This window comes from Malus sylvestris, chromosome 6 (genome assembly GCF_916048215.2).
Source record: "Malus sylvestris chromosome 6, drMalSylv7.2, whole genome shotgun sequence".
In the NCBI taxonomy this organism is placed as follows: domain Eukaryota; kingdom Viridiplantae; phylum Streptophyta; class Magnoliopsida; order Rosales; family Rosaceae; genus Malus; species Malus sylvestris.
Window position 1 is genome coordinate 24274715 of NC_062265.1, and position 13820 is coordinate 24288534.

Below are 13820 nucleotides of genomic sequence, written 5' to 3' on the forward strand. Positions count from 1 at the left end.
CTCAACACGCCCCCTCATGTGTGGCGAATTTTCGAGCCTAACACGTGGACAACACAACGGGGTGACGTGGAGAACATGTGACCGTTTGGATTCACAAGTGGGACAACTTGCTCTGATACTATGAAGAAAGTTGAGGTTCCATCATAAAACCAATTGGTAATATGGGGAGTATCCCAACCTCTTATAAACTCATGCAAAGTCTTTCCTCTTATTAATGTGGAACTCATTCCCAACACTTTGGATACCATTCCCTTCAATTCGCTCGCACACATCCATCATTGTACTACCTCCCGAAAACTCTACTCCGACATCCTTAGCTACCTAACTGCATTCTTTTTATCAATTCATCAAGCTTGTTACTGGTCTTCCTAGCTAAAAGCAAGTCTTCTACCAGCCATTCTTTCTTGGGATTTCAGTCTATCCAACAATCTTCTAAGAGACAAATCCAAATCAACAAGTTGGTAAGGCTAACCAGGAATCCAAATCAACAATCTTCTAAGAGACAAATCCAAATCACCTATGAAAATGTTTTTGGGTTCCAAAAGCACTTAAAGTGCTTTTTGCAAGAAACACCAATTATGTGTTTCTTCCAGGAAGTACTTTAAGTGTTTTTCCAGGATTTACTTGTATCTTTACTAAAGATTGGTTCTAAAAATATTTTCACTAAAAATGCTTTCAGTCGTTTTAAAAGCACATCCAAACAAGCTCGTACACTTCTCTAAAAAATGCTTCTATCGCAGCCGCTCCAACTAAATCCAATGCCATTAATATAGGATGATCTAGCACAAAAAAGTAGTAATTGAGAAAACTCTCTCTCTCTCTCTCTCTCTCTCTCTCTCTCTCTCTCTCTCTCTCTCTCTCTCTCTCTCTCTCTCTCTCTCTCTCTCTCTCTCTCTCTCTCTCTCTCTCTCTCTCTCTCTCTCTCTCTCTCTCTCTCTCTCTCTCTCTCCCCCCTAAGGTAATACAACCAAAGAATGCTTGTTTATCTCATATATGAACAATTAAGTGAACCCCGGCTTAATGTATTGTATTAGTCACACTTGATCAATACAAGGCCCTTGTTTAAGCCCTAAAAAAAGCCCAAACCACATGTGAATGCACCTCCACATTAAGCCCAATCAAGCCCAAAATGCTAAAACCCTGAAAATCGCATAACCCCCGAAGAAAGTGAACAAAACTCAAACCATCCCAGCTCTCGATCGATCTCCTCCCGCCAACCGGAAATGGCGACGACTCTGCTCCCGGAGACCGCCCAAAAGCTCCTAACCCGAGAAGCCCTCCGCTCCGCTGCCAAACAATCCCAGCGCTGCCTCACAACCCCCGTCCGCCTCCGCCGCGCCATAAAAAAATACCTCCGAGGTCCCCCCCTCTCTCTCTAAAACCATGTATGTCTATTATCTGTGTAAATTATGCAAATTTAATTTATGGGTTTTGGGATTTTAGAGCAGGATGAGCCCCACATGAAGAGGAAGGTGCTGAGGCTATCGGAATCCTTCAGCCAAATCAAGGATGTGAACTCGCAGCTTGTTACGGCGACTTCACAGCAGCTCGTTGAGGACCCTTTGCGGTCTGTCGACCAATCGCAGAGGTGGAAGATCAGGAGCAACTATGGAGATATCGGACTCACCTACAGAGATGACGAGACCATTGCTTATGTTGCTTCCAGAATGCCTGCTGTTTTCTCTGCCTGTCACAGAGTTCTCAAGGAGGTATGAATTGGGTAATTTTTTATCCGGGTAGTGTTGGATGATTTTGAATTATGCGTATTGGTGCTGTATTTGGTTGGTAGCTGAGAAATGGTGGAAAATAGAGGAATTTATTTTCAATTTTGCTAGAAATGAGGTGCTTAACTTGAGTTTGATACGTTATCGTGCTTAAGAGTGTGGATGGTGGAATTGGATGTAGAGTTGTTCTGAAGTTTCGGTTTTCGATGGAATAAGTTTGGTGAAGTTTTTTGTTTTGCTGTTTTACAGGTTCGTAGAAGGATACCTGAGTTCTCTCCAGCTAAAGTGTTGGATTTTGGAGCTGGCACGGGCTCGGCTTTCTGGTGATAAGCGCATTCGGTGTTATCTTTTGATTGTTAATTGTGTGTAACTATGAATTTGGTTATGATGTAAATTGAATGATATAGGGCACTACGAGAAGTCTGGCCACATTCCTTGGAGAAAGTTAATTTAGTGGAGCCATCCCAATCAATGCAGCGGGCTGGGCAGAAGCTTACACAAGGTTCTTGACGATTTGAATGTTCAAACTAGTCATTTGATATTATTTTGCCTAACTTATTTTTGTAATAGTATTTCCAGATAAATTGTCTATAACCTGCAGTCGTTAAAGAACCAATCTACTAAAACCTTTCATTTCCTATTGCAATGTTTCATGCATTATCAAAGAGTACCATGGAGCTCAATAAAAAATCTGACCACTGTATGGCATGGTTATTTTAGGTCAGAAGAACTTGCCACTTATTCATAGTTATGATAGCCTCCAGTCATTGACAAAAAGTTTCACCAAGTCAGAGCGAGAACATGACCTTGTAATTGCTGTAAGTTCCATAAATTTTAAACAACATGTTTGCCTTGGAATATTGGGTACAAATAATAACTTATCTTTGTACTTGTTGCAATGGGGGTGAAGTCCTATGTGCTTGGAGAGATACCATCGCTCAAGGATCGAATTACTATAGTACGCCAACTATGGGATCTTACACGGGATGTCCTGGTATGTCTTACTTTTGCTTATGGATGAGTTTCATGTTTCACTATGATTTCATGACAGAACAATTTTTTTTTGTTGATCTTATGCTCTGGTTTATGCCATTAACAAAGAGGACAAGTATTATGTGGTTTATGCTCTTCTCACAAACAATTTTGAAAACAGCGGCAAAAGAAAGACATACTGAATCTTGTTCACTATCCATGTTTTAATTGTTATCATGGCAATTTTCAGTTTGGAACTTTCCAATTTTTAGCCTAATATTTTTACCCTTTGATTTTCCTAAAATTTTGTAGGTTTTGATTGAACCTGGAACACCGCAAGGATCTAGTATCATTTCTCAGATGCGTTCTCATATATTATGGATGGAAAAAAGGGTAAGTTGTTTTTCTTGTATTTGTTCTTTGAGATGAATTTTGAGTTAAGATGCTTGTTCAATTTATGTACTGGGATTGCGTCTCAACAATCATGCATAATTGACACACTAATCACTTCTTAGAAATGCCGTAAATCTAAAGATGGATCTGAAGAAACTTCAAAGGACTTGGTGACTCAAAAGAGTGGTGCATTTATAGTTGCTCCGGTGAGTATAAGAGCTCTTTAGCTCATATTTTTCTGTTTCGAAACTAATATGTTGCCCAGCTTCTCCTTTGCTTTCATTAAAACTGTGAATTCTCTCATTTTATTTTGTAGTTTTTTTATGCAGTGCTCTCATGATGGACAATGTCCGCTGGAAAAAGCTGGAAAGTATTGTCATTTTGTTCAGCGCTTGGAGAGGACATCTGTTCAGCGTGCATTCAAGGTTCGTCCTTAAACCCATCCACAATCATTGGATCCAGTTATGAGTTGGAACCTGCTCTTTAATTGATATTACCTTCCCTGATATTTTTGTAGCGATCCAAGGGTGGGCAACCATTACGTGGCTTTGAAGATGAGAAATTTAGCTTTGTTGCATTCAGGCGAGGACAAAGACCACGGTTAGTACTTTTTGTGTTCATGTTCAAAATTGTGGAATGTGGGATCTCTAATATTCTTCTTAGACAATGGATGCCGGAAAACCCATTCCCATACAGTTATACAATGGTTTAGTTAATTTTTAAGGAAAACTAACGAAAAGGGCTTGAAAACTTTGAGTTTTAATGATAAGGACAAAATAAAGGGTAAAGTGAATAGTACCAGATTTGACTTTTTAGTGTAAAAATGTGGTTTTTCGTTAAAGTGAACAGTACCGTGGGCTTTTCGTTAAAACTCCCTAATTTTTATTCTGGTTTAATTTTTCGCCATGTGGTTTTGTTTTGGCTAACTTAGTGTCTTTCTTATAACCACTCTTTTAACTGTTCATGACCTTAAGTAAGTGATTACAATCATAAACATTTTGAATTAAGCCAATCAATAACTTCTTAAGTAAAATAATTCCTGTCCAAATATGTACTTCCCTCACAGTTTGGTTCTTTTTATTCACAAATATACTTTTGTGTTGTGAATTCTTTCTCTGATGGTTGCACTTGGTAATGTGTTTAGGGAACCTTGGCCGCTTGATGGTATGAAATTTGAGACTTTAAAGGAGCAACATGCTAAACGGAGTCCAGAAGATCTCGAGATAGACCTTGGTAATTCTAAAATGAGTATCCTTCAGTATAAACATCTTGATGACCCCCCCCCCCCCACCACCAACACGTTACGAACTGTGATCTATTGCATTAATACTAACGTTCTGGCCATTTGTAAACAATTATTTCTTTGGTTCTGAGAATTTGTGTTTGACCTGGACAGATGAGTCAATTAGCTCGCAGCAAGCTGATCTCGTTCCATTTGAAGAACCAAATCCAGTTAACTATGATTCCGATGTTATGGAAACTGATATGGTGGATGAAAATGACAAAAACAACGAAGAGGAAGATGAAACAGGTCATGCTGATCTTGGTGGCGGTTGGGGTAGGATTATCTATATGCCTGTACGAAGGGGCAAACAGGTTACAATGGATGTTTGTCGATCAACCAAACGGGATGGTTCAGAAGGTGAACTTCAGAGAGTGGTTGTCACAAAGAGTAAGAACCCTACATTACATCTGCAGGCCCGAAAGTCTATATGGGGAGACTTGTGGCCTTTCTGAAGATGTAAATGTCCGTAGTTATTCACGTTGTAACCGCAATATATATGGAACTATGATGTTATGTTGGATGTTTATTATTTGATTCTATTTACCTTACTTCCCATGGGAACAATACATGACTTGCGTAGAGTTTGTGTCGGTGAGTATCGAGGCCATAGCTCATTGGTTGTTCGTAGGACATGTTTACTGGGAATGAATTAGGATGAGTATTTTCATCCTAATCTTAGTTGTAATTTATCGGTTATTTTGGGAGAGTTTTGATACTTTGATTTGTATTTTGATTGTAGGACATGTGAATTACTTTGGGAAAAATGAAATGAAACGGAGGAATTTTGGAGTAATTCCAGTTGAAGTCGAATTGTTAGTCTTTCGAGATAATTGCGTCTAAATTTCATAATTTAATTACCAAACTTGTATTACCAATTAGCATTTGGTTTAGTAGTAGTCCTTTCTGTTTGGTTTGAGACGATCTCAAGTGACTCATATGAACGCAAGAGTGACATGACTATATTTCCCCATCCTTGTTAGACGAAGTTTCATCAATAAGAGATGCCACTTTGGTCTATAATCCTCCAAATCCTAGCTACGAGCTATTCCATCTCTCAGACTTATTAAACGCACCAAATTGACCACAATGATACCACTCGTCTGTATTAGAGTGTCAGTTATGTGTAGCTTAACCCTAATATTATGGTAGATCCGTTGTGTGGTATTAGTATTTGGTATAGTTCAAAACAAAGAACTATCGAGGGTTCGAATCCCCTTTAGCATGAAGATCATTGTATGTAAAACAATAAAATAGAACAGCATCAATGCTATCAGATATATTCGCAGTTCTGATATTCAGATGTGAGAGAGAGAGAGAGAGAGAGAGAGAGAGAGAGAGAGAGAGAGAGAGAGGAAGGAGACTGGAGCAACTGCCCCCCAAACCACCCAAAATTTAATTTTGATAAAGGGAATGTCAAGAACACAGTATTTCGAAATGCAGGCTTTTATAAGATGCCCCACGGGCACCTGTACCTATACATACACACTTGTATCTATATACACGTATACTTCCAGGGATCCAGAATTTCTTGAGCTGAGAAACCAACAAATTAAAGAATCATATAATTGACTTGTATAAGATGATCAAATACAAAAAAAAATACCAATCCCCCAGCCACCTGGTGAGACTGCACTTGAATCGTATAAACGGTCGCCACCCGGCACGACCTGACTGGACTATTACACATTTGGAAATCTTCAGGGGTACAAACTAGGTAAATCCACCTTGTAGCAATCTTTTGGCAAACTGTCAGTAATACTGCATCGGACAAGCACCAAGGGTTATTTAACAATTACCAGCTGTGTTTGCAAGGATGCAAAACCACTGCCTAAAAAATGCAGTCTCTGGGATTTTAACGACGAATAGGTAACCCGTAATTGTGGTAGGTTCTAATCCGTCCATCCCAGCCGGCAGTGACAATTACAAGGCCCCACATGTGAGAAGAACCAGACATGCTCTGGCAAGCTTTCTTCAAAAACTTATACTCGGAGCTACACATCGTTGGGGAAACGGGGACTGGACTTGAGTTTACAAGCTTCTCCTCGGGCCAAGTGGGGGTACCCCTTGGCAAGGACTCGAGCAAAAACCCCCGACCCAAAGAGAAGCAATCGGGCGAAGAGAGGTGCATTTTCTGTTCTAATTTCTCATCAAAGTTGAGATGCTTTAGTGGATAATCAATGCTACTTTGTGGCACATCCCCAATGAATCTGGGGGATGGAAGTGTTCCCGGCAAGCTGTTTACACCATTCCAAGGTATAGCAATGATGGAGTTGTGGGACACGAAACTCTCACAAGACCATATTTTCCTCAATCGCGAAGAGGTCATGTCCTGGCTATTGAAGTTCCAGATGTGTACATTTGAATCATCGCTTGCTGAGACAATGTGCTTTCCGTCTGTGGTAAAGGACGCAGATGTATGGTTTCCTCCATTTCGAAGACCTAATGAGGAATGATAAAACATTTAATGAAAAGACTTTGGAGGGTGGGGAGTAACAATAACTTTAAACAATTAAGAAGATAAATAAAAGATGATGCATACCCCTATATTTGCAGACGATATCTCCCCCAGAAATTAAACGGACTGCTGAATCAGCAGACGTCACCATAACTTTGCTTGGGTTGCTTGGAGAAAACTGAGGAATCATATTTACATTAGTATACTGTACACCACATTCCATAAAGTGAAAATTGAAGAAAAAACTTAAAAAAATTTTGTCCATAAAAACCTGAAAGCCAGTTATCTTTTTTCCAGGTGACTTCTTTTTGCCCTGTATGTTTATCTGAACATCCAATTCCATATGGTCATCTGAAAATATTGAAACCACGATCACAAACTACAAAGACAGAATAACAAAAATGGGCAAACGTTGTAAGGGCCCGTGGATAGATCTCGCCCTTGCAAAATTGGTTTGCAAGAGCTCATACACTAACCCCAGATGTTCTTATTTTTTTCAACGTGAGACATTTTCAACATATCACAAGCACATTCGCAAAGGGCATGTAAGGATCTAACATTCGATATTTTGCAATATCAAACCAAACAAAACAAAACAAAAGATATTTTGCAATGACATACCAAGATAATCATCTCAAGTCAGCACGATTTTCAAGAAAAAAAGGAGATTAACTAGCATTTAATTATCAGGAATTCCCAGTTTTCTGCTATGCTTAAGAGTTGGGTTGTAGTTAGAAGCGTTATAGTGGCCTACTATTCAGAAAAAATCACTATCAGGTCTCCATACCTATGATGTTAAATACGCAGCAATTTCCAGTCATCAAACCCACAATTCCTCCCTACAAGTATCAAGAAACAAAGTTAACCAAAATCCAAGTAGTTTTATGCTTAATTTTTCATTGCCAAAGCAAAAAATCCAACAGACCTTTCCGTCAGGACGATAAGATATAGCAGTGACTATCTCGCGAACATCAATATAATCAACAACCAGACAACGAACAATTTCCCAGATGCGAACTTTTCCGTCTATTGAACCGCTGATGAAATAATTATCATCCAGAGGGTTGAAATTAACACATGTCACTGCATCAAATATCGCATCTTTAGATAGACATTGCAGAACACTTCCAAAATGGGAAAAAGAATTGAGATCAAACGATATATATATAAAACCAAGATAAACGAAGTTATTGATATACTACAGTCTTAAAGATAATGCCAACAAGCGGCAAGGCTCACCAAAATTACTGTGAGAAAAAATTCTCAGGCATCTGTCGCATCCCACTTGCCATAGACGGACCGTCTTATCAACTGAGGATGAGAGCAGAAACTGCTGCGCACACAAAAATTACCATTAGTTCAATCAAGTTCAGTGAATCAACACTAACTCTGGTGCAATGAATAATTGCAATAGGAAATAAAATCCAATTTCCTACCACTCTAAAAGTAAAGTAGCATATATTAAAAACGAGATAGCACAGCCAAAAGTATTACTAACCCCTTTCGTTGACCATGAGAGATCTAAGACCTCCCCTCTGTGTCCCCGGAACTCATGAATAGGCTTCTCCAATAAGCGAAATACCTTTGGAGGGAAAATGACACAAGCTGACTCTGATGATCGCCCCAATTGCTGCGCCTTAGTCTGTTTTTCTTTATTCACATTTGGAGAATTTAACTTGGAAAATGGATGCATCTTGAAGTATAGAGAAGAAGGATCAGAAGCAATATCAAATTTGTTGAATTTCTCATCCTCAATCACCTTCCACACTCGCACAATACCATCTTCACCAGAACTGGCCAAGTATTGCCCATCAGGACTGAACTTCATGGACAAAATTGAACCCTCATGTGCCGAAAAGTCTTGCCCGGCATATAGTGAAGATAGTTCCTTGGTCCGCTTTTTACTTGGATGAACTCGGACTCTTCGCATCCCTACCCCTGATGCAGATTTAAGACTGATGGGGCTCAACGGAGCCTCATGTTTATCAGCAACACAAATCCCAATTCTTAATTTACTTAACCATCCCCTTTTAACTTTCTTCTTCGTATCAAGAAAGAACCTAGCGTTATCAACTTCTCTCTGTAATAATTGCTGAATCGAAGGAGATGGTGCCGGTGCACTATGAATTTCCCCATTAACCAATTGATTTAACGCAGCTTGACCTAATCTGCCAAGCCTTCCATCATGACCTAATTCATTCACAATGACATTCATTCCTCTGTTCAAATTCCTCATTGCAGATGTGGAATGTGTATCATCCAAAGCACCATTTCCTAGTGGCTCCCGAGCTTCAGTTGACAGAGAAGACACTGTAGACTGACTTGAGCAAGAAGCCACTTCCAATCCTGAAGTTCTCAAGACTACCCCTCTATCTTCCCTAAATCTATCAATAACTTTAATTCGGTCAACAAAGATATCTTCTGAGTCTTCTGTCATCGTCGAATGCGTATCCAAATCTACACCCATCCACTCCAGGAACTTATGGCGGCGCTCATGAACACTTTCCAGGTTCTTAGCCCAAACCTCCTCATACCTTATGAAACCTGAAGCACCAGAACTAAAGTCCTCACAGCAATCTGAACCCCAATCCGAAACCGAAGAGAGGTCCTCTCGGGTATCATAAAAATGATCCTCACGCTCTTCACTAGGACTCCCCAAGGTCCCCATCAATTCACTGTTTTATTTTCCTTTCAGTTTTCAACCCATGAAATCCTGAATCAAAATCTAACCAACCAAAAAATATCAGAAAAATTCAGACACTCAAATTATGATCAAATCTCTGAATTTGATACCAGAAGAACCCAAAAATTCAATCTTTTCCCTTATCCAGAACCAGAAATCTCAAAATTTTTTCCCAACAACAACATCCACAAACTGCAAAAACCAAACACAACCCAACACAGATCCTGAAATGATCTTATCCCAAGTCCAAGCATATGACTTTCTCAAAACAAAAGACAAACCCAATTGCCCAAATCAAAAACCAACCCAACAAATTGTTTCCAAAAACCAAATCAAAATCTGAAACAGGTACAATTGAAAAGGCAGAGTTTTGCTCACCTGGGTCACTAACAAACTTTGGTCAAACCCCAGAAATCTTAATTTGTCACAGGGATTTCCACTTTCCCAACCCCTTCCAACTTCCTTTCTCTCTCTAGCAGCAACAACAGTTCCCACTTGGAGAAGCAAAGAATAACTACAGCATGGAACTTTAAACAAATCAAACAAACTGAAACAATAAAAGTAAAATAAAACAAAAAAGAACAGAGAAAAAGGGCAAAAATCTGCCTCGGGTTGTGCGCCGTACCAGGAAGAGAAGGGAGTGGAAGGTGTTCGCTCTCTCTTTGTTCGCGCTGCGTGTCTTTTTTCTCTCTGTATCTTTCCTCGACAGACCACACTGCTGTCTGATACAACTTGATTGGTACGGATCTTTCGCTCTCTCTCTCTAACCCACCTTTGTAATTGTAAACTAAAAACTGTGGACTGTTCTGATTCCCCCTTTTTTTTTCTTTGTAATTTTCACTTAATTGTGTTTTAATTTTAATTTTTTTTTTTATACTTTTCATAATTTTTTACCATCTCCAAGAGAATAATTTGCATTTTACGAATAGTTTAAATGAGTTTTGTGTGAATATTGCGGGGGGTTTTTTTTTATTTGGAATACGGTGGGAGGAAATTGAAGACCTTTCTTTATTTTGTTTCTTGTTTGTTGTGTGATTTTTGGTTAGGCGGATTTTTTTGACTAAATGTTGGAATCATGTAATTTAATTTTCTTAATTCGCCGTACATTTAGTAGAGTCTAGGGATGTGGAGAAGACTAATAGGTGGTTCAATATATGGGGTAAGAAATTCTATTTACAAGAAATAAATCTATTGAATATATTGAACTTGCATGTAGTTTGGAATATTTTGTTACAAGAAAGAAATCTATTGAATATAATGACATATTTTATTGTCAGTAAAACTCTAAAAATTCTGAAAATTGAATTAAAATTAAAATTCAACCGTCTAACATATGTGCAAACAATCAAGAGTATAGTCATGTAGTGTATGTCATAGGCTCTAGCCCACCCCAATTTCCAAAACATGAAAAGAAATGTTGTATAAGTATATTTAGTAAAGACAAGTAGTACCAAAAGAGCGGAAGCTGCCTCTGTATATAATTTCTAGCTTCATCCTTGCAAACAATATCCTTGTTTAATAATAGACAAATTACCAAATCAACTATCCGTTGTTTAGTGTTATGCGCATATATGTAGTCCTCGTGCCCATCGTCATGTAACAAGTTTATATTATTAATAAGATAAATCTATGAGACATGCACGTACGAAAGCAGGAGAAGCCTTATTTTCGAAATAAAAAATAAAAAATAAAAAAAATCGATTTTAAAATTTTCTTACTACCAACAAAAAAGGGAGTTGACCAACCTTACCTATGTTAGCATCCCACGTGTCACCGCCCGATTTTGACTCTGTAGTCTTGGTCGTCGTATGTGAACTGAGACTTCTTCTTCTTGCAATGGCCAATGGGGCCCCTTTTTGAAAAGTTCAAGTTATCTTGGAATTCAAGCAAATTAGGTTAACAGTTTCCCAGAAAAAATAGTTTTTATTTTTGTGTTCTCAATACTTTAAAAAAAAGAAAGAAAGGAAAGTTAATACATGGGCATGACCGGCCACTTCTATCCAAAAATAATAATAAAGATAGAGACAGACATTTCTCATTTCTTAATATAAGTGTCTGTTACTTAATGGTTGTAGGTAATGTTCTTTTCAAGAACATTAGAGTATAGTGAATCTACTTATGAAGGAATTGTTACCTGTCACATATATACAACATTGTTTGAATATATTTATAGGAAACTAATAAAAAAGGTTTCAAAATTTTGATTTTTAACAAAAAAAAAAAACTATGTTGTAAGTTTATTTAATGGTTAGTACAAAACTCACTTTTAAATGAGCCCAACTTAAATGGTCCAACCTAAATAACAAGTTGATTTGTCAAATTTTCCCTTAACGGTTTTTGGTTAACTTACGTTAATTAATCTGTTTGTTTAGTTAGTTTGAAATTAGCACAACCGAACGTTGCAGAGTTCTTCAATCTGCAGATTTTACTTTTTTTTTTTGTGAACTGGGTGAAGGTTTTAAGAGTCGATTTTTTTTTAAATCCTGATTTTTTTGTTGTTCGTTTAGGTCTTTCGAAGTAAGAATTATTCTTCAATTACAGGTTCATTGAAGGTTCTTAGATTTTTGTTTTTTTTTATTCGTGATCTTCGTTGTTGTTCATTGTTTCACTGGAGTTCTGTAATTGATCGCCGTTCTTCATAGTTTCGTTGTTTGGATGTAATTGGCACTGTATTATAGGTTATGAGATTCTAGTTTCATAGTTTTTTAAGTTTTTGCATTGACTGATATATTTTTGTCTTAATTTGTGTTCAAATTACAATATATAAGGTAGTTGATTTTATTTTTTTGAAATTTTCAGTTTTGATCTTACTGTTTTGAATAATTTGCAGGTAAGTCTTGATTTATTCATCACGCTGGATGTGTTTAATTTTTCATAAATAGTGGATGTAGTTCTATAATAGTTTATGAAACAGTTGTTATTAAAGTACTTTTTGCTTTTTAATTTTGTTTTGTGATGTTTTGTTTTAGAAATATTGTTAGTTTTGGGTTCATTTTATATGCATTAGAGGATTAGTCATTCTGATGTGGATGTTTTTGAAGTTAAGATGGAATGGAATCGGTTTGTTGTTTGTTTGGACGATAAGACATGCTTTTGTGTGCAATGGCAGCATAATGATTTTCCATGTTCTCATGCATTGCAAGTGTTGCAACATGATAGTCGTGATGTATATGAGTATGTTGATGATTACTAGAAAGCAAGCTTTTATCGAAAAACATACCAGTTTTTTATGCATCCATTTTCAGATTTGGATAAGCTGAATGTTGATACTATCATAAATAGTGTGAGGCCTCCAATTACGAAGATTTCATCTGGAAGACCAAAGAAAAGTAGGATTAAATCTGCTGGTGAAATTAGTGGGATAAAAAAGATCGTCACTTGTAGCAAGTATGGATATTCGGGACATAACAAGGTTTCATGTAAACTTGTTATACAAGATGGTTGATCTTTTGAGATATGAGAGTTTATTGGTGATATGTAACAAATTTTCATTTGGGAGACTATTTATTTTTGTTTTGAATTGATGTTTTGGAGGATGTAATTCTGGTTTTAGACCTTTGTTTGATTATTTCCAGTTTTTACAAAATTGACACACCCCGACTCGGAATGTCCATTTGGAGTCTGAATCAAGTTATTTTGGCCGACACCTAGAAGGTGATGAAGCCATAAAGTGTAGTGCTATGGAAAATGTGAATAAATTTAAACCTAAAAGTGCCTAAATACAATAAAGTGTGGTGAGCGGGAGTGAACCCATTTCACATATGATGTCAGAGCATAAGTAAAGTACAGTAAGATAAGATAAGGATTATACCCTCAAAGGTAGCCATCTATACTGAGATTTTCCAAGAATCCTCGTCGATACAAAAGTTTAGCAACTAAAACATAGAGGGGTGAAAAACAATGGTGAGTGGGCCTGCAAAATAAAGTTTTAGTAAAAACCTTTCAAAATGTTATAACTCCTCATCGTAAAACATGTATAATTTTCAAAATATGCATACTACATATAGTATGAAAATACTCACCGTAGCCTGCAAAATATCAAGATATCAATACGGCACAATAGATCATATATAAGTGCATGACTTTAGTAATCTTATACTTTCGTATAAGCAAACATATCAAACCAAGTGCTCATCGACACATGCTGACACACGAGTTCATGCAGAGTTATTCTAACATGAACAAGATTGGGTGTAATAATGATATAAGCTAAAGTGCTACAATCACATGAAGATTGATGCTATTCGCGGTCACATACAAGTTGGAGTTGCCTAATCCAAGGTGAGCGTGTGGTGCAGATGTGAACAT

General features: G+C 37.5%; 2 protein-coding genes across 6 annotated transcripts; one reads left to right on the plus strand and one right to left on the minus strand.

Annotated features, from left to right (window-relative positions):
- The first annotated feature begins 1166 nt into the window (after positions 1-1166).
- Positions 1167-5167, plus strand: LOC126626500 (uncharacterized). 2 transcript variants are annotated; one of them, XM_050295844.1, is made up of 12 exons: positions 1167-1359; positions 1444-1709; positions 1974-2047; positions 2132-2226; positions 2445-2542; positions 2635-2718; positions 3009-3089; positions 3212-3295; positions 3419-3514; positions 3607-3689; positions 4234-4322; positions 4486-5167. In XM_050295844.1, exons 1-12 carry the CDS (start codon positions 1224-1226, stop codon positions 4824-4826), a joined length of 1527 nt encoding a protein of 508 aa, XP_050151801.1. In that variant the 5' UTR covers positions 1167-1223; the 3' UTR covers positions 4827-5167. The 2 variants fall into 2 exon arrangements, with proteins under 2 accessions (XP_050151801.1, XP_050151802.1); XM_050295845.1 differs by having other exon boundaries at positions 1213-1359; positions 1449-1709.
- Positions 5168-5732: 565 nt separating this feature from the next.
- LOC126626498 (uncharacterized) lies at positions 5733-10299 on the minus strand. Of its 4 annotated transcripts, none has more exons than XM_050295843.1 (9): positions 10138-10299; positions 9891-10026; positions 8328-9554; positions 8069-8159; positions 7755-7912; positions 7617-7668; positions 7101-7180; positions 6914-7007; positions 5733-6813 (listed from the first exon to the last, which is right to left on the minus strand). In XM_050295843.1, exons 3-9 carry the CDS (start codon positions 9495-9497, stop codon positions 6227-6229), a joined length of 2232 nt encoding a protein of 743 aa, XP_050151800.1. In that variant the 5' UTR covers positions 9498-9554; positions 9891-10026; positions 10138-10299; the 3' UTR covers positions 5733-6226. The 4 variants fall into 4 exon arrangements, with proteins under 4 accessions (XP_050151800.1, XP_050151797.1, XP_050151799.1 ...); XM_050295840.1 differs by having other exon boundaries at positions 8069-8162; XM_050295842.1 differs by having other exon boundaries at positions 8069-8162; positions 8328-9704.
- Positions 10300-13820: the final 3521 nt, after the last annotated feature.